This window comes from Podarcis pityusensis (assembly GCF_964106645.2).
Source record: "Podarcis pityusensis genome assembly, chromosome: 11".
Taxonomy (NCBI): domain Eukaryota; kingdom Metazoa; phylum Chordata; class Lepidosauria; order Squamata; family Lacertidae; genus Podarcis; species Podarcis pityusensis.
The window spans coordinates 12,490,514-12,516,280 of NC_138036.1; the positions used below are offsets into that span (position 1 = coordinate 12,490,514).

Below are 25,767 nucleotides of genomic sequence, written 5' to 3' on the forward strand. Positions count from 1 at the left end.
TTGCATCACCATAAATCCAATATGAGATATTGGTTGGATTAGTTTTGTTGAAATGCCATGCACTAGACTTGTTAAGGGCTATTTGATTTATAGCTCTGCTATCAGCCTAATTGCCACAAATCAAAAGCTCAGACCTTTTGCTTTCATGCATAAAACTAGAGTCTTTTGCTTCCCTAAGGAGAAGGTCTATTTTGAAAACAGTTTAGAATATATTCTAAAGCTGGAGTGGGTCTTATTTGATAATTATAGGAGGTTTCGGTAGATTGGAATGAAATCACCAACTCATATATATTCACACTCATTACATTATTTTCCAGCATAATTGGAGCTTAAAACTAACCACAGGTTTTTTTTGTAAAGCTAAAGGTCTGTGTCTCTCTCACCGCCCCTAGGAAAACAGCAAAAAGGTATGGTTGGGCAAGGATAGAATTTTGCTCAAATGGGATGGGATCCATTCTAATAACATCAACATTGCTGCTGCCTACTTCTTCCACATGTTCCAGCATTCCTTCTAAAATTTGTACAGTAAATATGTGACAATTTTTCAAGGGGTGCAAGTTCCAGCTGGTCTAAGATTTCTGACCACATGCACAAACAAACAAACAAATACCACATATCCTGCTCGTGGGTGCAAAATGACTAATTTGCTCTCCATTTCTAATGATTACGACTGAGCCGTTGTGCAACTTTACTCTGCTTCCGAGGATCAAATGCCAATGGCTCTGCAATTATCCTGATTGAGAAGTTGATTATGCTGAAAACGCCTGTGATGATAATGACCTTACATTCCTAATTGGGCCTTTCAAACCAGAGCACTTCACACTGTTGATAGGCAAATCAGCAAAGAGGAATAATTTCAGGTGTACCTAAGCTCCAGGCACCTCTCCTGCACAATGAAACAACTTCTCAGGTTAACCACCATCATTCTCGAAGCATATGTCAGGTCTCCCTGCGGGCTGCTGCAAAGCCTCTCCTAAACTCGTTTCACGGTGTGCACCTCCAAGGTAACATGGGCAAATCCATCAGTTGTATGCCTGACCACTCGGAGCCTGTGGGGCAGCCCTGTTATTTTTATGAGACTATAAACCCTGTAATTTTTACGAGTCTATAAAGTTTCCGTTGCAATTTAAGACCCTGAATTTGCTGCATGCGGGTAATCAGGATAACATATCTTGTAGTTCCCAACTCTGCTTTGATCTCTCTGCCCGGTTGTTGGTAGGTAGCCATGTTGGTCTGCTGTATGCCATCAAATGCCAACAGTGCCCTTCAGCCCTCTATATTGGACAAACAGGCCAAACCCTACGCCAAAGGATAAATGGACATAAATCTGATATCAGGAATCGCAAGACAGAGAAACCAGTAGGAGAACACTTCAATCTCCCAGGACATTCTATACAAGATCTCAAAGTAGCTGTCTTATTACAAAAGAATTTCAGAAATAGACTGGAAAGAGAAGTTGCTGAGTTGCAACTTATTACCAAACTTAAAACCATGTAGAGACCTGGTCTGAATAGAGACATTGGATTCTTATCTCATTATACTTGATTAAGCTATTTTTAGCCATCTCATCCCTTGCTTTTTCCTGTAAGACCTATTGTAGTCGTTAACAGTCGTCAACCAGTTTACCACACCTATCAGCCAATCACCCATTCCCACCACCCTTCTGAGTAATACTCCTCCCCACCCACTCACTATATTTAAGGGTCTGGTGACTTCTGTTTCAGTGTATCTGAAGAAGTGTGCATGCACACGAAAGCTCATACCAATAACAAACTTAGTTGGTCTCTAAGGTACTACTGGAAGGAATTTTTTTTATTTTGTTTCAACACTTAAAAAGGTAAAGGTAAAGGACCCCTGACCATTAAGTCCAGTCACGAACGACTCTGGGGTTGTGACGCTCATCTTGTTTTACTGGCCGAGGGAGCTGATGTTTGTCCGCAGACAGTTTTTCGGGGTCATGTGGCCAGCATGACTAAGCTGCTTCTGGTGAAACAAAAACGCCGTTTACCTTCCCGCCAGAGTGGTACCTCTTTATCTACTTGCACTTTGATGTGCTTTTGAACTGCTAGGTGGGCAGGAGTTGGGACCGAGCAATGGGAGCCCCCACGAGGATTCGAACTGCCGAGCTTCCGATCGGCAAGCCCTAGGCTCAGTGGTTTAGACCACAACGCCACCCGTGTTTCTATATACACATATACATCCATAATAATCTTTTTAAGAAATTAAGCTGAAGTATATGAGTAAACTGCCTGGTTTAATCACTTTGGGCTAGAACTGGCACAGTTAGAAATTATCTGGAGTGCTTCTGACTCTTCTGAGAATATATCCTAGGACTGATATAGAACAAAGATAGCTAGAGGGCCTTTTTGTGAGTCTTTGTGAAGGAATGGCAGTGCAGGGCAGCACCACACTTGCTGAGTCATTCTTTTCTGTCAAGTCATGGAAAAATGTGACTTGCATAATAAGCACAGTATCACTCAACATCATTAGTACTGGGAGGCAGTGAGGCAATTTGTGAACAGTTTGCAAATCCTGCTATTGTAAGAAACTGCTATAATTTCATACAATTTTATATGTGTAATAGCCATGTGCCCTTAGAGGTTAGCTTATTATATGTGTCGTCCTTCAAACAGCTAATATATACTTCTAAAAATGAACTTCACTTTTTTCAAAAATACTTCATATGGTAAAATAACCACTTTCCATTTGTATTTGACAAAGTCTGCTCACATCCATTACTATGTTCTGGAATACGACGTCCAGAAGTTGATATGCTGCTTAGTATAACAAGAGTGTGAAAGGAGGCTATATATTTTACTTATTTACAAGATTTCTATACCATCTGTCAATATATTTTTTTCATTCTGTGACATATTATTAAATATTATACGAACTGTTAAGAACCAGGCAACACAAAGTGAAAACAGAATCGATCAATACAAGAGCAGAATTGTTTTTATTTTATTTTTTAAAACACCTCAGCTTTTGGTAGCATATTCCTTTTGAGTGATTTGACTTTGCATGGAAGTCAGTCAGTCAACAGGAGACATGTACGCCAAGAAAGCATTTGGTCTAGTTTGTGATGCCCTTCCATCAGCCCTCGTTAGCATTGTTAAAGTCTGTCATTGGGCTCCCCATTGACTACCCCAGATGTGGATGCCTTAAAGCAGTAATGGCCAAACTTGGCCCTCCAGCTGTTTTGGGACTACAATTCCCACCATCCCTGACCACTGGTCCTGTTAGCTAGGGATGATGGGAGTTGTAGTCCAAAAACAGCTGGAGGGCCAAGTTTGGCCATCACTGCCTTAGAGAGACATGGTGTCACCTGGCAGAATAATACAGTTTCCATGCACAGAAATAAAATGTCAAAGCTGGAGCTTTGAGGAGGAAAATGGACCTCTGATAAGTGAGCACATCTAGCACTAAACTTGTCTTAAGATGCATGAATATCTCCGCTGTCAGGGTTGTCATCTTCTGAGAGAGAATATTCTAGCTCATGCCACAATCCTCACCTTCTTTTGTCACTTTTAACTAGCAATTTTGAATAGCAGAGTAATGACAAGCAGCATGTGGCTGGGGAGCGTCAAAGTGCTCAGAGATTTTGGTTTAGAAAAGGCTGCTTTTATGGCAGATTTTTCTCAGGCAGCTGTTCAGTCACCTCCTCTTACAATATCTAATAGCTTAAACGTCAGATCAACACTGTTTGAAGAACTGAGCCTGTCTTGACTCAGGTATATCAGCCATTCTGCACTGATGCTCATTTTCCTTTTCACAGGTCGTCATGGCGATGGGGCCTACTGGCCGGTTGACACAAATCTGATTGACCGAAGCAGCCTTAATGGTAAATATGCACTAAAACCATTTTCCTCTGAATTGGCCTTCTTTCTTCAATACAATTAAACTCAAGAATGTCTTTGTTTTCCGTGTCCCTCTCCTTGTCTCCACTTTCATCAAATCTTTCTGCTTTCATCAGATGGAATAATACATTTTACTATGGCACAGCCAACTGCAGCTGTCGTAAACAGGAAACTTGGCCTAAGAAGACATAGCAAGATGCCTTATACTGAACCAGCCCTGCTGGTCCCTGTAACTCAGTATTGTCTAAACTGACTGGCAGCTGCTCTCCAGGGTTTCAGAGAGGCAGTCTCTCCCAGCCCTACCTGGAGATACCAGGAGTTGAACCTGAGTCCTGCATGTAAGCAGATGCTCTGCTTCTGAGCCACAGCCCCTCCCATAATAGTCAGAGTTTGTTGGTGAAATTATGAGAAATAGGACTTTGGAGAATGCCCCAGCATATATGGCAGCACCACAAGGATTCTGGAGTACACTTAATGTTAGTACAGCACATTGATGGGTCATAGGAGCTGAAAGCTGAGATACATGGCCCTGTGAGCCCCTTGATGGCTTCCATCAAGTGAGCAGCTCTGGGATTTGCAATGTCGTCTGGTGCTAGATGTTTTGAACCACAGCTATCGTCATCCCTGGCAATTGGTAATGCTTGCAGAGGCTGATAGGAGTTGTATGCAGAATGTATTGATCTGATGTGTAGAGATCTTTCCTATTCTAATTACAGTGGTACCTCAGGTTACAAACACTTCAGGTTACAAACACTTTAGGTTATAAACTCCGCTAACCCAGAAGTAGTACCTCAGGTTGAGAACTTTGCCCCAGGATGAGAATGGAAATCGTGAACTGGTGGCATGGCGGCAGCAGGAGGCCCAATTTGCAAAAGCGCACCTCAGGTTAAGAACTGTTTCGGGTTAAGAATGGACCTCTGGAATGAATTAAGTTCGTAACCCGAGGTACCACTGTAATTCAAGAGGGTTTTGGAAGGCTTCTCTGTGTGAAAGAAACAAGCAGAAGGTTCATGGTGTTTGGGTTATTCCTTCAGAGAAACTGAGTACAGCTGGCTTAAACTGGCTTAAACTGAAATGCTTTCTGGCTAGCCGTCCCCAGATAGGCTTCCCATATTTCAAAAAGTGAAAATCCAGACACAAAAGTTCTTGAGGGTTTTTTTGGGGGGGGGGGGCAATTGCTGAGTTTGGTTTTTTTTTTTTTTTACTCTTGCCCAAAGTTCTTGAGCTTTTCTTTTGCACAATCTCAAAAAAGAAGTTTTCCAACTATTTTTAAGGGAAATCGCCAAAATCTAGACTTCCGACATGGGTTACCATACATCTTGATTTTCCGGACATTGCAGCGATTTCCGCCCAGACACTGTTTCCGACTGTCATATTCAGGCTATGTCTGGGACATTCTGGATATATGGCAACCCTGTCCCTAGATCTGCCTGATGTACTTCTGTCCAATCCCTTTTGGGAAGCAGATTTGCATGGTGCTAATGCATTTCATCCTGTGATAGTGTTGTTGATCAGTGTTTAAGCCAGGGATCGTCCACCTGGTCCCTTCCACCCACTAGTGGGTGTTTCAGGATTCTAGGTGGGCGGTAGGGAGTTCTATGGCACAAGCTGAGTCCTCCTTCCATTGAGCACTGGTGGGCGGTAAGGAAATGTTACCATCAAGAAAGATGCATTAGTGGGCAGTAGGTATAAAAAGGTTGACTACCCCTGGTTTAAGCGCTAGTGTCCACCACTATGCTGCTGTCATGTCCCATGTAGACGTGGAATCACATTGCGACTTTTCACTGTCACCGCAGCTCCAGCTTCCCGAGGAAATCATTTATTTACCTTTACAACGGCTCAGCAGATCAGTTTAGATACATCTTTTCCCCCCAGCATCATGCTTTTGAGCAAGGTGAGCAGGCGAGGTCAGGAGAAGCTTGAACAAAGCTTTCAAAGAGTTGTGACCCAACACACAAGCTAGGAAAACAGGTGACAGTGATAAGGTATTAAGCAGGGTGGAAGCCTGCAATAAATTTACAGTCCTTTCCCATGTGAGGGTGCCGCCAGAATCACTGGAGCAAAAGAGTCTCTGTGAGAAAAGAAAGTTCAGGAGATTAAAGAGGGGAATGGAATAGATAATTGGGGGAAAATTCATTATTCCTTGGCTTCTCCTAGCCATGACAGAGCAGTCATTATATGCACTGTAGATTTAGCAGATATAAACTGCAGAGCCAGGAAATTGCACTGTGTTAAGAAGCAGGCCCTATTTTGTCTCAACACCACCCACCCACACAAATCTATATTAGCATTGCTTTAAATTGGCCAACGCAAATCCTTTGTTTCCTTTGGTACAATGCCAGCCATGAAAGTGTATGGGACATTCCATGCATTTAATCTGTGCCTCCATTCTGACACACCCCAAACAAACCTGTTACTCAGATCACTAGCAAAATACAAGGTGTGACCAGAAAGTTCGGTGAATGGTCATAGCGAGAAATATTCAAACAAACAATCTGTATCGGAAACCCATGAAATGCACACAATTGTGTATGGAGATGAAGCTGTAACTCGAAAGACTGTATGAGTGGTTTAAGCGTTTCCGTGAAGGGCGGCAAACCATCAAAGATGATCCTCATTCTGGCCGACTGTTGACGAGCAGAACGGAGTTCCTGAGTTATTGATGCAGGATCAATGTTTTCCTTCTGAATGGTGGTGGCAGCATTGCATATTCCACCTGAAATTGTTACTGAGGTTATGAGTTGTTCTACCCTCCATATGAGGGATGCGGGTGGTGCTGTAACCACAGAGCCTAGGACTTGCCGATCAGAAGGTTGGCGGTTCGAATCCCCGTGATGGGGTGAGCTCCCGTTGCTCGGTCCCTGCTCCTGCCAACCTAGCAGTTCGAAAGCACGTCAAAGTTCAAGTAGATAAATAGGTACCTCTCCAGTGGGAAGGTAAACGGCATTTCTGCGTGCTGCTGTGGTTCGCCAGAAGCAGCTTAGTCATGCTGGCCACATGACCTGGCTGTACGTCGGCTCCCTCAGCCAATAAAGTGAGATGAGCGCCGCAACCACAGAGTCGGCCACGGACCTAACGGTTAGGGGTCCCTTTACCTTTACCTTATCCTCCATATGCTCTAGATCTGGCGCAACCGGATTTCTTTCTTTTTCCAAAACTGAAATCTGCACTAAAAGGGCACAGATTTCCCAACATTTCACACATCCAAGCTGCTGTGACGAGGGAACTGAAAGTCGTACGAAAAGAGGACTTCTCCAGAAGTTTACAACAGTTCTATGAACGTTGTCAACGGTGCATTGTATTACAGAGGGCCTACTTTGAAGACCTGTAAGGTATGCATGTTCAAATATCTCTCACTGTCCGATTTCTGTGACCATTCACCGAACATTCAGGTCACACCTTATAGGAGAGGCTCTGCAATACCCCGTGACCTTTCAGAAACCACAGGGTAGCACCTTAGGAAGAAGAGTGAGAGTTCATGGCAGAAGAAGCACCACATCTGCTCTTGTGACAGCCAGGGATGAAGAGGAAACAAGTACATCAGTTCCAGAGGCGCCATTGCAGCCCCTTGTTGGACGTCACCCCATTGCATTGAATGGGGCGTACTGTTGTACAAGTCATCTTTGCCTTTCAATAAGAAGAGCTTCCTGATGGAAGATGTCTGAAATGGCTTCTAAAATTGCTCTCACACGATAAAAATGATTTTCAGATAATTAGAAAAGAACATAAAATGCATGCAGTGAGGTTTGTTTCCGTTTTGCACGTAAAGGCTCCTGGTGGGACATGTAATTTTAATTAAGCATGACCTGATATTGCAAGTTGCGGAAGAAAAAACCCCTATGGTTTACAGAAGATTTATAACTTCTGATCATTATCAACTTCAGTTAAGGCATGCTACCAACTTCTTTCCTTTACCACGCCATACCTAATGGGGATTCATGAATTTAAAAGAAGAAAATAAATGTAACCTGAAGGTTACATAAAGCCAGCCTCAAAAATGGAAAATTAGTACAAGACACATAGCTGATTAAATCAGATGGGCTATTTTTTTCTTCCATACATAAGATGAGGAAGCAATTCTTGATTCTGTCTTCTTCTTTTTTTAAAAAAAGTAGCTTATCAGTAGATAGATGACTTCTTCTTTTTTGTCTTTTAGGTAGCTAAGTCATAGATGGTATCAGTAAAACCTATTTAATTAGGTCTCCATGATGTTTTGCACCTAATAATTTTCTTTATCAGAGCCTGGGTAAATCAGGGGTCTCGACTGTTGATGGCAATGTACATCATCATTGGTGGGAACCATACTATGTTCACAGGAAGCCAAGGACTTCTGGGTTTGTTTCCCAGGATTTGAAATGTGAAAATTATTTTCAAGTTGTTGTTTTTTTAAAAAAATAAAAAGACAGAAGATGCCTCAAATCCTCTGTTCATAGGTAATGGTGGGTACGAGATAAAGCTCCTATATAAGAAGCCCTGTAGACTTTGTGCTAGGAGATCTCTGGTGTAAAGTCAGAAGTGTTCCGCAATCTTATTTGCATCACTATATCATGTGTGCAAAGCCAAGTAAGCTTGGATCAGCGCAAAGGTAAAAACAGTTTATATACCTAGTCATGTTGCACCCTTTGGATTTAGATGATTAATACCTGCAGCATGGCTTGACTCTGTGGAAAAGCAGCTTCTGGAAAAAGGTTATTTTGGGAAAGATAGCATCAAATCAATCATTCTCTATCGGTTTTAAATATTAAAATCTTCTAGCTTTTTGAGCATTACATTTGTGGGGGGGGGGGCTTTACATTACAGCGGTGAACACATGAATGTCCTGTAAAGCCACAACAAACTGTATTTATTGGAAAAGCACAACAGATGGTTAGAAGCAGTGTAATGTGAAATAATCTGCCATGTGTCAGAAATGAAGCCATTGATGTGGAGGTTGGTCTATGAAAGCGGTTACCTGTGGGTCCCCAGATGTTGTTGGACTACAACTCCCATCATTCCTGATCTCTGGCCTTGCTAGCTAGGGGTGATGGGAGTTGTAGTCCAACAACATCTGGGGACCCACAGGTTCAGAAAGGCTGGTCTATGGAGTGAGCCATTAATGTGTAGCAGCTTCCCATGCAGATTGGATTCCACTTTGTGGTTTCTCTTCCTACTCTTGTGTGCATTAGTGGAGGTCAATGGCAGCATGTACATGAATGCCTTGATTTAGATCAGGGACCCCCCAAACTCGGCCCTCCAGATGTTTTGAGACTACAGTTCCCACCATCCCTGACCACTGGTCCTGCTAGTTAGGGATCATGGGAGTTGTAGGCCAAAAACATCTGGAGGGCTGAGATTGAGGAAGCCTGATTTAGGTAGAGCCACATTAGCATGGAAGCCTGCTGGCTGGCTGGCTGGCTGGCTTATTGGTTGGTTGGTTGAGTTTATTTATATGCTGCCTTTCCATATTAAGCTGTGTTCAAAGCAGCTTACAATTAAAAAAAAAAAAAAACTCCACCAAGCATGGGTTTTTTATTGTTATTTTTTACAAAATCAGTTTACAAAACGTGTTTCAATGAATTCAAAGATCAACAGTTTAGCAAACATAGAATAAATCCAGTTATAACCTATAAATATTGATTTATTTATTTCATTTATATCCCACCTTTCCTCAAGGTTGGTGCACACAGGTCTGCTCCTCCCCATTTTAGCCTCACAATAGCCCTGTGAGGTAGGTTAGGCTGCGAGTGAGCGACTGGCCCAAGGTCACCCAGTGAACTAAATGGCTGAGTGGGGATTCAGAGTCTGGGCTCCCAAATTCCAGTCAGACATCCTAACCCAGCCTTTCTCAACTTCGGGACCCCAGGTGTTGTTGGCCTACAACTCCCTTCATTCCTATCCAGCATAGCCAGTGATCCAGCATAGCCAGTGATCCAGGATGATGGGAGTTATAGTTCAGCATGGAGCCTCAGCAGCCTGGCTGAACTGATGAGCTGAACTGAGCCAAGTGATCTCCTTTGGAAAGGACTGGAAGCCTTAAAATGAATTCTGGAGTAGGTGGTTTAGTATAATAAAGCAAAGAATATTAAACTAAACCAGCATGGAAATGACAACATTTTCTTGACATGCTTTAGCAGTGAGAAACATGTTATTATATAATATTAAGGTAATTACTCAAGGATTTCTTCTTCTTTTTTTGAGAAGTGTCTGAGTTGCAGCACATAATAAGAAGAGTTTATTTTTCTATTTTACTTGTTCTTTCACCAGTATGTTAATAAGGTTGAGTGGCCAGTCAAAAAAAAAAAGGAGTAGTATTGAGTTGGTCCCACCTGTAGAGTTTCAGCCATGGTAGTCCTCTGGATATTCTCCTGAGCCCAAATAATGATCCAAATGATTCTCCTTAGAATAAAATAAGCACCAATACCATGGTAGGTAGAATTCTCACAGGGTGACAACTAAGCAGTCACAGCTCACACAGATGTTCCCATTCTGCTACGTTCTGCTCTGTCCTCCACACTCAGCACAGCAGCAGATACTTTGGGGACCTAAGTGCAGGGAAGAATGAAATTAGGTGCACAGTCCCTTGCCATGGTTTTGTTGGCACAAACAGAGAAAGCTCATCACACCGTGCTTGGTATATACATCAATGATTCCTGAGAGGAGAGCGATCATCATTTTGAATCAAGGGTGCTGTACCAATATATTAACATAATTTGTGACAGATTGTGAGCTGAGTGTTAAAACAGGCACTCGAATTAGACAACAGATGAGGAGGTTCATTATACCATAAACACCAGTGGGCAGGAAAATAAGAATCCATCTCTCCTGTTCTCCCATCTTCAAGGAGATAATGTTAATAAAATGATGGGCACCACCAATTGCTAACTAAATGGCTGCTGGTGTGAAGTAAATGAAATGGCTTCTTCCTTTCTGCGTTGTTATTTAAGACTTAGGAAGTGCCTGAAATTTCCCAAGAACTGTCTAGGGGTCTAAAGATAAGATAATTGCTGCTTGTAGGCGAAGTATTCAATTGATGTGATACAAAGGAAAGAGCCAAGAAGGAAGCCTGTACCTTCACTGGTTAATGACTGGTGTTAGGATGCTGTAGGGTTCACTGGATTCACCTGAGCCCTGAACCATATCGGGCCATTTTGGAGGAATCCAGGCATTGGTTGGGTCATGTTGAGACAGCCCCAGATTACTATGGGTCAGGTTGTGCATCCCAGAGCAATCCAGGGCTGTAAGGGGGCATCAGGCAGGAAGGAGAGGTAGGCATGAGTAGGAAGAAGGAGAAGCCACAAAAGGTGGAACCTACTGGACAATTGCATCCTCACAAGGGAAGGTAGGAGTGGATGGGAGCTTTTCCCACCCTGCCTGCCCTTCTTCCCAGCAGGCCTCTCCTTCTTCCTGCCTCCTGAAGCAGCACCACACAAGATCTAACTCTGTGCCCCATCGCAATGCCGAGAATCTTCACTCAATTGGGTAACACCCTGCAGGATCAAACCTGCCTGGTCTTGGTCGGAAGATGGAGATATCTCCTTCTCCCTCTACCTCCCTCCTCATCATAAGTAAGAAATTGGGTTTTAACAACCCTTAGACTTACCTCTACTAAATTGCTTCAGGCATGGATCCAGGGTGGAGCAGGTGGCCTTGGGGATGACCCTGGACAGGTCAGGCTGATTGGAAGGGACCCACAAAGTGGATTGGGGAGGCCGTGCACAGTCTTCCTTCCTAGAAGGAAGAGTGCAAAGCCCCTGGGACCAGCGGCAGAAGCTAGGGTGTGCCTTCCATCAGCTCTGCTCCCCCAGTTGGAGCAAAGTGTTCTACCAGGAAAGTTCTCTGCACCTGCTCCTTCTCTGGCCAATGGATGGGTCTCTCCCCTTTTCCATGATGTGTCAAAGCATAAATTCCCTGAGTTTTATGGCCCCTTTCCCAAGCAAGCCCTGTTCTTTAGAGCAAAATGCACATGCACTTGGCAGGTATTAAATTGTATCTGTTTTTATAGGTGGGGATGGGGAATAAGGGGAGTAAATTTGTGCCAGTGGAGCATTATGTAGTTTGTCTTCCTACACATCAAAGTACATCAGATATTTTTCATAAGCCATGATATTTCACTGCTCAGATCACAGGATGTGTTTCTGCAGTATAAAACATCTTACTGACATGCAAAAAAAGAATTGCTCCTCATAGAAATCCATAGAAATCTTTGCCAGCTCTCACTCTGCATAATAGTTATGCTTCAAGCGATGCCCACATATGTCAACATACATACTTTGAGATCTTCAGCCCAAGCAACAGGAACTTGGCCCAAATGTCTGGTTTTCTGTGGGTCCTCCTAGAAAAAAAAACTACAAGTTACAGACAACAAACTTTTCCAATTTCCAAGTTGTACTTTTACAGTTTAAGACCCCAGGCTCTTAAATAAAATAAAAAGCCCATTCACACAATCTGTTTTCAAGATGTAGAAGTCGCTACAGAGTTGCAGATTTTTGCCTTTAATGTCTTCCTCCCTGCCTTCCTCACAGTACAATTATCAACATGTAAGTTCTGCAGGGTTGTAAGATCAAAAGAAAACTGAATCCTAGAAAGTTCTCAAAAGCTAGTGGTAGCTAGTGATAAAAAGTCACCTGAAAAATGTTAATAGGAATTGGCTTTCAATCAATTCCTATTAATATTTTCGGATGATTTTTTCTTTCATTCATTTATTCTCATCCTTAGGCAGATGACCAAAGGCCAATTCCTATTGTCCTCTTTCATGATTCTTTACAGCAGAAGGAGCTAACCTTTGGCCTTCCAGATGTTCTTGGACTCCAGCTCACATCACCTCCAGCCATTAGGACCAACTGTTGGGATGATGGGACTTGTATTCCAGCACTGGACCACAGCTTAGCCACCCCAGCTTTATAGTCAGGTTGACCAGGTCCTCCTTAACTTTTTAGCAGCTTAAAGGAATCAAAGAAGGCTTCAGTAGTTATTTGCTAAAGGTTTATGGTTCCTTATTTTTTTCATTTGGAAAACTGTGAATGTTACGTTATAACTGTTTGCAGTCTTTCAGGACTTTTTATGTTCTTCCAGAACCCCCCATTGGGCAGATGCATCCTCCTCATGGAAGTGTAACACCCCAGAAGAACAGCAACCTTCTTGTCATCATCGTTGTCACCGTTGGGGTGGTTACTGTCGTAGTGGTGGTGATTGTGGCTGTGATTTGTACCAGGCGTTCATCAGCACAGCAGAGGAAGTAAGAAACTGGAAAATATCCCTGTCCATCAATCTTTCCATCCTGCTCTGGAGCAAGTCAATCAGAGCAAACCTGTTTTTTTCCACCCTAAAGTAGATTCTGTGCAATGGTGAAATATGCTTAGGAATCCAGATACTTCACACAGTCTCATCACTTTTGTGGAACAAGTAAATGTCAAATTCATTTGATTTAGCGGCCAGGAAAGACAGCCCCAACACTTTTTATAAAACTCAGGCAGAAATCCAAGTTGTAAAGCATGCACACCCATAATGGCAAAAATACAATAACATAGGAAACAACAGGGCTTATTTACCTGCTGGAACATAAGGAGTTGATAGAGATCTAGGGGGGATGCATGCACAAAGAGCACATCGTGGAGGATGCACTGTTAGAAGTTGGCTACAAGTGGAACTTTGTAGCTGACAGGCCATTCTGATATGGATGTGGTATATAAATTAAAAATAACAACTGAAGAGCTGCAAAGAATCTCCCAGAATCAAAAGCCAGAACCAGGCTAGAATCTGGGACCTTGCAATCAGTTATTTGGGTAGTATTCAACTACATTATGCTTATTAGGAGCGGGTGGCGCTGTGGTCCAAACCACTGAGCCTCTTGGGCTTGCTGATCAGAAGGTCGGTGGTTCGAATCCGCACTACGGGGTGAGCTCCCATTGCTCTGTCCCAGCTCCTGCCAACCTAGCAGTTCGAAAGCACGCCAGTGCAAGTAGATAAATAGGTACCACTGCAGCAGGAAGGTAAACGGCGTTTCTGTGCACTCTGTTTTCTGTCACGTGACCCAGAAAGCTGCCTGTGGACAAATGCTGGCTCCCTTGGCCTGAAAGCAAGATGAGCGCCGCAACCCCATAGTCGCCTTTGACTGGACTTAACCATGCAGGGGTCTTTTACCTTTTACATCATCCTGAGAGTAGATCTATTGAAATCACTTGACAGAAATCAACTAACTGATTTCAACAGGTCTACGCTGTGCATCTTAATCAGATGCCACCCTTTATTTTTCCTTGGAGTGCGTTCTGGACTGAAGGTTCCCAGGGTTCTGACATCCTCCCATGCTTTTTGGTGGGTCAACCCACCCAGACAACTCATAGGTTTCCCATAAGCTTGTAGAACTATAAAAGCTTCAGCATCAGAGTTGCCAGGGAAAGAGCATAGGCCTTGTCTGGATCCTCTCCCTAACTTTTGCATTCTCTGCTGCCCACTGAATTTCCCCCTTTGTATCTTCAGCTACTCATCCTGTCTGCTGCCCAACATCACAATGCCTAGGGACATCACAAATGAGGTGGGAGGAAGTAAAGCGAAACCAGAACAAATGCAAAGTGACTTTTGTATGCCTTATACTGCCAACTAGTAGCATTGAAGAATGCGTTAGGAAACTTTAATAAGCTCTGTTAAGGATAAATTATGTAATTAGGGTGAGGAAGCAGTTTCAAATGGAGCACTTCAGCAAAAGATCATAAGCCTATCCAATACACATAAGAGACAAGTTATTGGCTTACATGGATTCTGAGTTTGTTATAAAATAACTCCCAGAACCAGAAAGAACTCAAAAATCCATATGGCAACTTGATCGTAGGAGAGTGGTCTTTCATCCCATCCCTGAAAAAAAGCATCAATCTGTGACTATTATATTAGAAAGCTATCTGGAACAAAGACAGCCCTCACTAGTAATGGGAGGGAAACTAAGTATATGTTAAGAATGCCTTCTGGCACAGTTATAACTTATCATGACAAGCATCTATGGGCCTGGATCAGGCTTTGAAGCTAAGCTGATAAAAATGAGGAATTATCATCCTGGCATTGAAAGAACGCAGCATCACTAGGAAGTCTGCCATTTTCCCCTTGGGATATTGTTCTTCTTTTAGCTTTGCACTATGTTCCAGCACTCATTAGCTATGGCATTCTGCTTTAAAATCTTGACTCTTTTCTGCTAAGCGCGGACGTGTTTGGGCTGTGTGTGACCATAGGAGAGCTTCACTTCCCCTCCAAGCCCTTCTGTGACAGCATGTAAAGCAAGAAGACACATTTGCACAACATTATTTCTTGTTTCTAAGTACGATTTATTCCTTACTGCCTCGTGCATTGATATCAGTTGAGGCCCCTTTATGGAGCCATGTGAAACAAAGGAGGCAAGTATTTCATACCACTGGCTTACATGCAGTTGGGACCAATGAGGCAAATTGAAATCGGTATCCTTTGGCTTCCTTTGTACCTGTTTACAGCTCTGTATGAGCAGAATCCCTACTGACAGGAGGACTGATATGGGGCAATAATTGCTTTAAATTGGCAAGACAAAAAACTGCACACCAGCCAGCTATTGAAAGACCTGATGGTAATGAATAATGAGCTCTTGTTTCACTTGCTATTTGCCATTACTGCGCAGCATCAGAGTACAACAATATGATTAGGAAAGCAGCATTATGGCAAATTTGATACAAAACTCTGGCTGGAATCCAAAGAACCCATGCATAAATAGAAAGCGCTTTCACATGTGGAGGGAAGGTTGACAGTTTACTGCTCTAGCTGTGAACCCTTGTGCTGGGTTGAATTCTACTCCAGCAGATGTCCCACTCACTAACTAATCCAAGTTAAACAGCAGCAGCAGTATAGGGGGAAAGTTGTGCCAGTAAGGCAGTAGCAAGGCTACACAATGGCACTGATCACAGCCAGGGTGGAAGAAGAATATTTACTCAGTCTAAGTAGTTTTCTGCCTTACTGGAATCTCTGGTTTCTACTTGAAAACTGAATTTTTAGAACATTCAAGGCAGCGCCACATAAAATGTGTTTGGCACAGTTCAAGGTGTACTTCTATTCATTTAGAAGATTCTTGAAAGCCTTTAGCTGTGCATACCAAACAAATGCAATCCTTCATTTGTTATGTTATGAATGAATTATTCATTCATTCATTCATTCATTCATTCCATACCGCTTTATATTTTTCATTCCATACCGCTTTATATTTTTCATTCCATACTGCTTTATATTTTTCAGGGGGGAAATCTCAAAAGTGCTTTATAGCCTACATTAAAACATCAGATAAAACATTGACAAAAAAAAAAAAAAGGATTATGGAAGAAGGTCAAATATGCATTCAAAGAAACATAATTAACAAACAAAAAGTTACCTTAAAGGTTTCAAAATAAGACATTCCAGAGGAAAGTCATGTATAGAATACACATAAGCTGCCACTGTGCGAATCTCCAAGGTGAATGCAGCCAACATGGTCTGTTCCAAATGTTATTTAGCTACAACTCCCATCAGCCCTAGCCAGCATGGCAAAGAACACTTGAAGGCCACTACTTTTGCTACCCTGTTCAAAAGTCATCTAAGAACCACTCTACACAGGAAGTCTTCCAGGGACTATACCACTTTGGCAAGCAAGACAAGAAATCAGATGTTTGCATTTATTTCCTTTTTTATGGATAAGCATTCAAATACAGAAAACAAGCAGTCCTGAGAAAAGGCTAGACTAGAACCCTTGTCCCTGACAGGCTAGTATTTAATAGGCATTGAAAAGAGGGCAGTGCGTGCACCTGCCTGCTCTCAATAGATTCCAAAGTGTAAGCAATGCCACACTAAATTAAACTGTCATGTCCCCTTCATTTAGTCTGGATTCTAAAAAAATAAAGTAAAATAAAAAGCTACCATATGCATTGTTGTATCACAGAAGAAAGGCATTGCAAACTGGTCCAGATTCAGCAGAACAGATGAGGCTGCCTTATATTGAATTAGTCCATTGATCCCATCGCTGGTAAAAAAAAATATCCAAATATCTCAGGGCGGTTCACAGTATAAAAATGCAAAATAAAGCCATAAAGTATATAATATAAACATTAACAAAAACAAAACAAGCCAATAGCCCCTCCCCCCACAAAAAACCCATTCTTCTCACCATGCTGCCTGACATAAATAAATGGATTTGGCTCACTGACTCACTCAAAACAGAGCCAGGTTGCCCTACATTTATATTGCAACAGGCTGTCAAAATTCATTATAGAAAGTTTGCAGGGAGGTATTGCTTCCTGAGAAGTCCTGGAGCTTGACAATAATTGAGAACAAAACTCAAATCTGATGTTTATACAAGGAGAACATACATTTGGATGACTCATTCATTTTCATTTCTTTGTTATTGATGTCCTTTCATTCTATAGTCTTGTCTCAGATTTCTGTCACTGCTTATTATCAGTGAGACTGGTGGTAATGTGCAGAAATAAACAATGTACTGAATGCTAAATTTTCTCCTTTTAAAGTCTTTAGGCAGCAGTAGTGTCGCTGATGCAAGACCGAAGATCTGTCTGGAATGACACACTCATTATTTATAACCTCTTACTTACAGTTTCTGGGAACATTGCTGAAGTTTCTGTGGCGTAGCACAAATTAGGTTGAATGAATGGTCATTTGAAAAACCAGTCAAATCCCCCCAAATAACAAAAGTTGACTTGACGTTTCAAATAGAGCTTGCACTGTACGTTTGTGGCATGGATGAGGAACCTCCAATTGTTGCTGGGCTACAGTTCCCATGATCCCTGCCCCCATTGGCCATGATGGCTGTGGCTGATGGGAACTCGAGTCCAACAATGTCTAGAGGGGAACAGATTCCCCACCCATGACCTACAGAACTAGAGTCATAGATAAACATAGACAAGACAATCCACATGCAGCTTCCATTTGCTGAACATGGTAATACTAGATGAATGACATGGTTTAGCTTTGCATGTAAAGGTAAAGGTAAAGGGACCCCTGACCATTAGGTCCAGTCGTGACCGACTCTGGGGTTGCGGCGCTCATCTCTCTTTATTGGCTGAGGGAGCCGGCGTACAGCTTCTGGGTCATGTGGTCAACATGACTAAGCTGCTTCTGGCGAACCAGAGCAGCGCACGGAAACGCCGTTTACCTTCCCTCCGGAGCAGTACCTATTTATCTACTTGCACTTTGACGTGCTTTCGAACTGCTAGGTTAGCAGGAGCAGGGACCGAGCAACGGGAGCTCACTCCATCGCAGGGATTCGAACCGCCGACCTTCTGATCGGCAAGTCCTAGGCTCTGTGGTTTAACCCACAGCGTCACCCGCGTCCCCTTAGCTTTACATGTAACCCCTTTTAAAAGAAATGAATTCCATATTCTATGTAAACAGCATCCTCAGTAATGTGCTATGCAGGTAAACTGCTTAAGAGCACTTGCTTTTTCTCATATGAAAAGTGAAATGTTTTTTTTAAAAAAAAATGTGAAGAGTGGTCAGTTGCACAGACATCCTAAGTCATACAGCAAGAGAACATATTGTGATTAATATTCATAAAGTGGTAAATGGGATCTGACACTGAATGCTTCCTTGGATTAAAAAAACACACATTTTAATGTATGTCAAAAATAAATGCAACATATGCTGCATAACAGAGGGGGAAGTGTAGATGCACAAGCCAGCTCTACTAATTTAAGGGGTTGATGCTACTAATGGGTGGTTGTTGCATCATAAAGAACGCATTTCTAAAAGGGGAACTTCACACTATTCCCTCTGTTTCTGGAGGGAGCTGTTTTAATGGTTGCGTATCATCTGGTTAACAAATGACTTACTCTGTCAAGCTGCAGGCCTGCATCCCTTCAAGCCACGATTGACATTTCCTCCCATTGGACTCCTTCCATGCATCCTCCCAACATATGCTGTCAGCGTGGGGCCTGATGTCTAGCTGGAAGGGGTTGGCAGGTAGCCTCAGCTGGAGCTAAAACTGGTGTCACTTTATGTAACAGAAGAAAGCATATGATATGGGAGTACACAAGAAGAACCCTGCTGGGTCAGACTGGAGACCTATCTTCTCCAGGGTCCTGTTTCAGAAACTGGCCAACCAGATGCAGCAGCCATCCATTGCTATTGCTTCCCAGTATATACAGAGTCCGATCCATGTAGCCATCATGACTAGAAGTCATTGATAGCCTTACTCTCTGTTTGTCTAATTCCCTTCTAAAACCATCTCACGTGAGCACTTCTCTCTGGATCCAGCAGCAGGTTATATTCAAACTTTTTTTTTTTTTTAAAAAAAGTCATCGGAAATAAATGCCTTATTTAAGTTCTTACGGGCATCTGAAGGAACTCCTTCCAGTTTTTAAATGTATTTACTTCTGCATTGCCAACCCTGTCTAAAAATTGAATTGAGTAGTTTCTTATAGTTACTCAGCAACTATTGACCATGTATATAAACATACACGAGCTACTTTCATACTGGGATGCAAAATCTGGTCAAGCTGAGTAAATCTCCCAATCTATGGCTATGAACTGGACCTCTTGAGTCTCCCAAATGACTCAGGAGATGCTTTTTTGGTAGAAGACATAACTATGGATGTATAAAGTCAGTTTAGTAAACCCACACAGGTTCACTTTCCTGTCTACTTAATGGCTTGCCTTAACTCTTTATTACAGGGACTGAAAACCTTTATCAGCTGGGGCTCCCGTTACACTTTTAGACCAAGCAGTAGCCAGGCATCTGACCCCATGCCCTTGGGAATTAAAGATGCCATGGTCTCAAGAGGCATAAGAGCTTAAAAGGCAGGAGAGATAAATCACAGGAAGCTTTCACAGAAGGCAGGATGATCAACAGATCAAGACATCTATCACTGTAACAGTGATGGCTGTATACCATATTGGAACATTGCCCCAATGGCATCTTCTCCATGCCATTTCTATAATACAAAGCCTGATTTGTTGCATGACCAGTTATTTTGCACATTCCACGGTTTACTTACTCTTTAAGAAAGGTCCAGCTCACCGTTAAGTTGTTGCAGTAAGTCACCAGTTGACTATGGGCAGCCCACAATGGATGCTAGTTTGACAACAGCCTGCAGAGGTGCTAAAAACTATGGCAAGCTGCCTCCCTAGCTGGTTGGGGGTGGCCCCTGGCTCTAGAGCAGGTCGAATAAATTAGGGTTGCCATATTTCAGAAAGTGAAAATCTGGACACAAAATTTGCCAAAAAATCAACCCTTCTGATTTGGATTGCTGTACGCCCGGGTTTCCCCAGACATTTTTACCGATTCCTAAAATTCCGCTCAGACGTTATTTCCGACAGACGAATCCCAGATATGGCAATGGCAGCTGGAAGGGCCCACACAAATGTCCATGTGTACAACAGTAAAGGCCTGGGCTGGAGACGCTCCTTCAGGTATACTGGGCCGAGGCCATTTAGGGCTTTAAAGGTCAGCACCAACACTTTGAATTGTGCTCAGAAACGTACTGGGAGCCAGTGTAGGTCTTTCAAGACTGGTGTTATATGGTTATATGGTCTCATCACAACTAGTGATGAGAATTTTGGGAGCCTGAAGACTGAAGCCCTGATGATGCAAATAGTATTATCTACTGGATGGAAAGTTACACAGCATTGAAGTACTTCAGGTGTTTTGACTTTCCGCTCCTTTTCTCTTCCCCAACAGAAAACGTGCCACTCACAGTGCTGGCAAGAGGAAGGGCAGCCAGAAAGACCTGCGGCCCCCAGATCTCTGGATACACCATGAAGAGATGGAGATGAAGAATATCGAAAAGCCAGCGGGTTCCGATCCAGCAGGAAGAGATTCCCCGATGCAGAGCTGCCAGGACATCACCCCAGGCAGCCACAGCCAATCTGAAACTCAGATGGGCAGCAAGAGTGCCTCACAGTCTGGTAATAATGCTACTTGTACGAAGGGCCAGTCAGCACATGCATAGAGATTGTTGACACTCCATTACTAAATCCTCTATGACTCACAGATGAATGTGTGAATGGCCATCACTGACAAATATGGAATTTGAAGCAAATATCAAAGCTTTTCTCTGTTGTGAATTTCTGTTTGGTTTGGTTTAATGCATGAAAGTGATAACCTGATCCTGCAGTTATTCATATGATAAGTAAGGGTGTCTTGGAGGAAAGGTGGAATGTAAAAAGCAAAAATAAATAAAATCCAGCAGTGAATTCTGGCCCTTTGGCCCATTTCCCCTCCCCCTCCAAAAAGGTGCTGAGCTTAAGAGAAGTTTAAGATTTTTTGCTGTTGACTTTTCTTTCTTGATTTGTTTTGTATTGCTGCGTGCTATGAGTTGCTCCTCGAAGTCAAGTCGCAACTGTATTAACAGTTTTAAGAAAAAGGAAACAAACTTGCAAGACGTTTCCGTCTTGCGAAGCAAGCCCATAGGGAAAATCGTCTTGCGAAGCAACTCAAAAAACCAAAAACCCTTTCGTTTTGCGAGTTTTCCGTCTTGCGAGGCATTCGTCTTGCGAGGTACCACTGTATGTACAGAGAGATCCACTAACACTATCGCCATTCTAGCTAACACTGCTGTGTAAAACCCACAGCCTCTTCCCCTGACTCTCACAAATTCATTGTCAGACCCCAACAGCAAACAGTATGGCAACAGGACTTGACAAGACATAGTGAAAGCAGTGCCCTAGAGACTGTTATAACCTGTCTACACATAGCCATATTTCCTGAACCAATGGGAGGGCAAGCAGCTCAGCAAGTCATAAACTTGAGCTCACTGAGGTTGCTACTGCAACCCCAGTGCACCTAGCACCCTTATCTCAGAACATCCAGACATTGGGGGGGGGGTGCTCCTCAAGACATGAGCCCAAGCACTGGGTGATTTAACCCATTGTTCACATTACATGGTTGCACTAGTCCAACTGGTCCACCTAATCCCTGGTCCAGGGACCTGGTACGGTCACCTGTGCAGACCTATGTTTATGTACATGTTTTGCATTATTTGCAAGGAGCTCATGGTTGATTGGCACAACATTGTCCAATGAGCTTTAGTGGGGCTGAGTGGGGATTCAAACCCTGGTCTCACCACTCATTATACCATTATACCACACTGCCTCCTTCATTAATATGGAGCAGAAAGTGTGGGCAAGGTACCTACGGGACCACCTCTCCTGGTATGTCCCACAGAGGAACTTACGGTCTTCAAACAAAAACATCTTGGAGGTCCCGGGCCACAGAGAGGTTAGGCTGGCCTCAACTAGAGCCAGGGCTTTTTCGGCTGTGGCTCCAATCTGGTGGAACGCTCTGCCACAAGAGACTAGGGCCCTGCGGGACTTGACATCTTTCCGCAGGGCCTGCAAAACAGAACTGTTCCACCAGGCCTTTGGCCAGGGCACAGCCTGACTCCCTCCTTTGGCAATCTTCACAGAACTCTAGCCCAATGGTTGCCATCAATTTGATTTGAATTAATTTTATAATGAAATGATTTTAGAATGTTGTATTATTTTATTGTTATTAGCCCCCCTGAGCCCGGCTTTGGCTGGGGAGGGCAGGATATAAATAATGATAATGATAATGATTATTATTATTATTATTATTATTATTATTATGCCTGGTTATGCCAATACAGCTTTTGCAAAATGTCGCCAGAGGAATTTCCTGCTTGAGGCTGCGTGCTCTTTGTTCATTTTGGTCCTTAGCTGGAAACTTTGCTAATTATATCCATGGCCCGGTTGGGGGCAGAAATTGCTTATCCATGCATCAGTGTTCCGCTTAGCCAGCTCCACATTTAAATTGGGCCCCCAGCCCATTTGGATGCCAGGATAGCACCTGCTGGGGCCACAGATCCCTGGCACGATTAAGGGCCCAGTTTAAACATGAAGTCCACTGCATGGAATTCGTAATGATAAAGCAATTTTAGCCCAATCAGCATCGCATTTAAATCTGGCCTCGGACATTCCAAATATATCATTACTTCCGCAAAGCATGAGCAAAAAGCAGATCTGAAGTCAACATGGAGAAAAATGATATTTACATAGTTCAAAGGTCATTCGAAGCTTAATGAAGCGCTAACGAGCTTCAACTGATTTCATTTAGCAAACCTTCCACTGGCAAAACTACTAATTGATACTTTAGGATCTAGTTGGGTTATTTATGTCAGTATTTAATATAGCAAATGATGCATATGGCAAAAAAGATATCTGCCCAGCTTCCTTTACCTAACCACATTTAGAACTAAAACATTATCTCATTGCATTCATCATTAGCCTGCCAAATCTTCAAGAGCTTAATTTGGGGTAATATTAAACCAGTTTTTATGCTCGTAACTCAGCTAAATCATTTAAATCTGGTGCCATTAAATAGAGAGCGAGACTTATTTTTGTTCCCAAATACACTGCATAGACTCTCATCTCTATAGCAAATGGCCCTGAGTAAATGGGTGATTATACACCGCCTTTTAAACACTACGGCCAATCACACAGAAGGCAGAATGCTGATTTGAGCAAATAATTAGCGTGTGGGAGTTTGGCCACCCCTGCAATGGAGTTTTGCTGTGAACTTCAAGGGAGGTCAGCAACAAACAACATTTTAGGATGACAGTCAGGGTCTCGTTCTGTTTTTTGGCAGTGTGCGTTTCACTGCAGCTACAAAGAGGCACGACTGCGAAGCTGCAATGAAATTTCATAGAAATGAACTAGCATTAAAAGTCAATTGCAAAAAAAGGGGGAAGCAATTCTTTCTGTTCCAAAGTGGTCTTTCAAATATTATGTGGTCCTAGGAGGAGGCGATGCTTACCAGGTGACCAGCATTTTCCATCTGGGAAGATATGGGGAAACTTCTGTCTTGCACGGAGCCCTCTTGGGGTGGGATGAGGGTACCTCCTCAGCTTGATGTACAGAACCCTTGCTTAATTAACCTTTGTATTGCAATCTCTCAGCTCCAGACACAGAAGAAGTGGGGAGCAGTATGTCCACGTTGGAACGGTCACTCGCGGCCCGCAGAGCAACACGCACCAAGCTCATGATTCCAATGGACTCACAGCCCAGCAATCCTTGTAAGTTGTGTGTCTGCAGCCGGGGTGGGGAGCTTGTGGACCTCCAGATGTTATTGGACTTTGCCTCCCATCAGTCTTGGCCAGCATGACCAATGTCAGGGATGATGTAGCAAAGCTACAGGTTCCTTGGCCTAAAGGATAAAGCCCACCCTAATTCTGAAACAGAAGTGCTGTTGCATTTTGTCAAATGAAAATATAACAATATCTCAATAGGTAAAATTTTTGAGAGTGTTTTCTCCCACGTGGTCCTGTCCACCAGCTCAGGACATCACTGTACGCCCCGTTCCATGCCCCACTGGTGCATAGCTGTCAACCTTCCCTTTTTTTTGCGGGAAAGTCCCTTATTCCAGAGCCGTTTCCCGCTGCTATCCCGGATTGTTAGATATCCCATAGACTGTCCCCTGGACAGGTGAGGCTGCTGATCCCTTATTTTCAGATCTGAAAGTTGACAGCTATGCACTGGTGGGCATGAAAGATGATGTTTTTTCAAACCAGGGATGCCAATGGGATTTCCTAGATCCAGTAAGCTGTACAGTGGTACCTTGGCTCCTGAATAGTTTGGCTCCCATCAGAGGAGAAGCTAACTGCTCCGGCACCCAGAGTGGTGCACATGCTGTACACCCACGGGTGGAGCTAGCCACCCACGGCGAGTGGTGAGCATCCCAGGGGGGTGGCACAACAATGTCACCCCCCTCAGGGATGACACCCGGGGTGGACAGCACCCATTGCACCCCCTCCTCTGTCAGTGGTTCCAAAACAAATCGGCCCCTGAACACTGCAATCCCAGAAGTAAGTGTTCTGGTTTGCAAACATTTTTCGGAAGCCGAACGCCTGGTACGGCTTCTGCAGCTTCCGATTGTGTGCAGGAAGCTCCTGCAGCCAATCGGAAGCCGCACCTTGGTTTTCGAACGGTTTCAGGAGTCGAACGGACTCCTGGAATGGATTAAGTTCGAGAACCAAGGTACCACTGCATATGAACTGCAGGGGCTAGCTTCCTTCCACCTCATCAATCTCTTGTCAAGAACTGCTTGAGTACTGAGAGTACTGCATGCCCAAAATGTGCCCTTAGAAATTGGTAGAGGAATTTGTTGTCATTCCATCAGTGTAAGCATTTGGCTTGCCAGACAGGATCCCCCCCCTCTTGTCCCCCTGGATGCTGCTCTGGGGGTTCTCCAGAGTGAATTTGGGGGAAGCGTGAGGGTGCATAGGGGCAGGAGTGCTGTGAAAGCCTTATTGCACTACAGGAGCTGTTCTACTAGTTTCTGCTGAATCTGGATTAGCTGAATCTGGTCCTGAGTTTTGAGTGTTGCAGTTGGAATCAATTACCAGTTGAATTAAGCAGCCATCTAAAGTCAGTGCTATTTTTCTAGAAAAGCAGGTGCCGGAGCTCACCATGAACTATAGTTGTCAACGTTCCCCTTTTTTTAAGGGAAATTCTCTTATTCCGAATAGGATTCCTCACAAGAAAACTGAAAAGTTGACAGCTTTGCCATGAACTTTTCCCTTGTTATCTTAGAATGACAATGGCACCCCTCTGAGAGGTGCTGGAGCTGAGCTCTGGATTTAAAAAAACAAACCCTGCTTAAAGACATGATTTTGAGATGCCTGCCAATTAAGCTTTTGTTTAACAGGGCTTTTCCTGTAGTGTGACCCAGTCATTTATGAAATTTTAATTGTATGTGTCAGAGTTGCTTCCAGATCCTAGCTCACAGAGGATCACGCTAGCCAGCGATCATTAAATAAAAGTCTTTATTGAGTTACAGTTTCCATTCTCAAGCTGCTGCGTGCAACCCTACGTCTAATGGTTAGATCGGCGAAGCTCCATCTGAGTCTCCGCCCCTTGTACACCAACTTAATATCCTAGCCTTGCTCCACCTTTTCCGCCTGACTGTTCTTCTCTGGGTCCCTCTGCC

The 25,767-nt window shown here is 43.3% G+C and overlaps 1 protein-coding gene and 1 long non-coding RNA gene across 5 annotated transcripts in view; one reads left to right on the forward strand and one right to left on the reverse strand.

The window, feature by feature from the left end:
- Nucleotides 1-25,767, forward strand: part of DCC (DCC netrin 1 receptor) — a 964,956-nt gene that overhangs the window by 901,504 nt on the left and 37,685 nt on the right. For all 4 annotated transcript variants that reach the window (XM_080973386.1, XM_080973387.1, XM_080973388.1 and 1 more), the window contains exons 22-25: nt 3,776-3,841; nt 12,909-13,071; nt 20,503-20,729; nt 23,738-23,854. In XM_080973386.1, coding sequence (XP_080829512.1) covers nt 3,776-3,841; nt 12,909-13,071; nt 20,503-20,729; nt 23,738-23,854 — 573 coding nt within the window. The remainder of the gene's footprint in view (nt 1-3,775; nt 3,842-12,908; nt 13,072-20,502; nt 20,730-23,737; nt 23,855-25,767) is intronic.
- LOC308458827 lies at nt 11,472-20,624 on the reverse strand. Its single transcript, XR_013977707.1, has 3 exons — nt 20,519-20,624; nt 18,656-18,816; nt 11,472-11,564 (listed from the first exon to the last, which is right to left on the reverse strand). It is a non-coding gene; the product is annotated as an uncharacterized lncRNA (long non-coding RNA).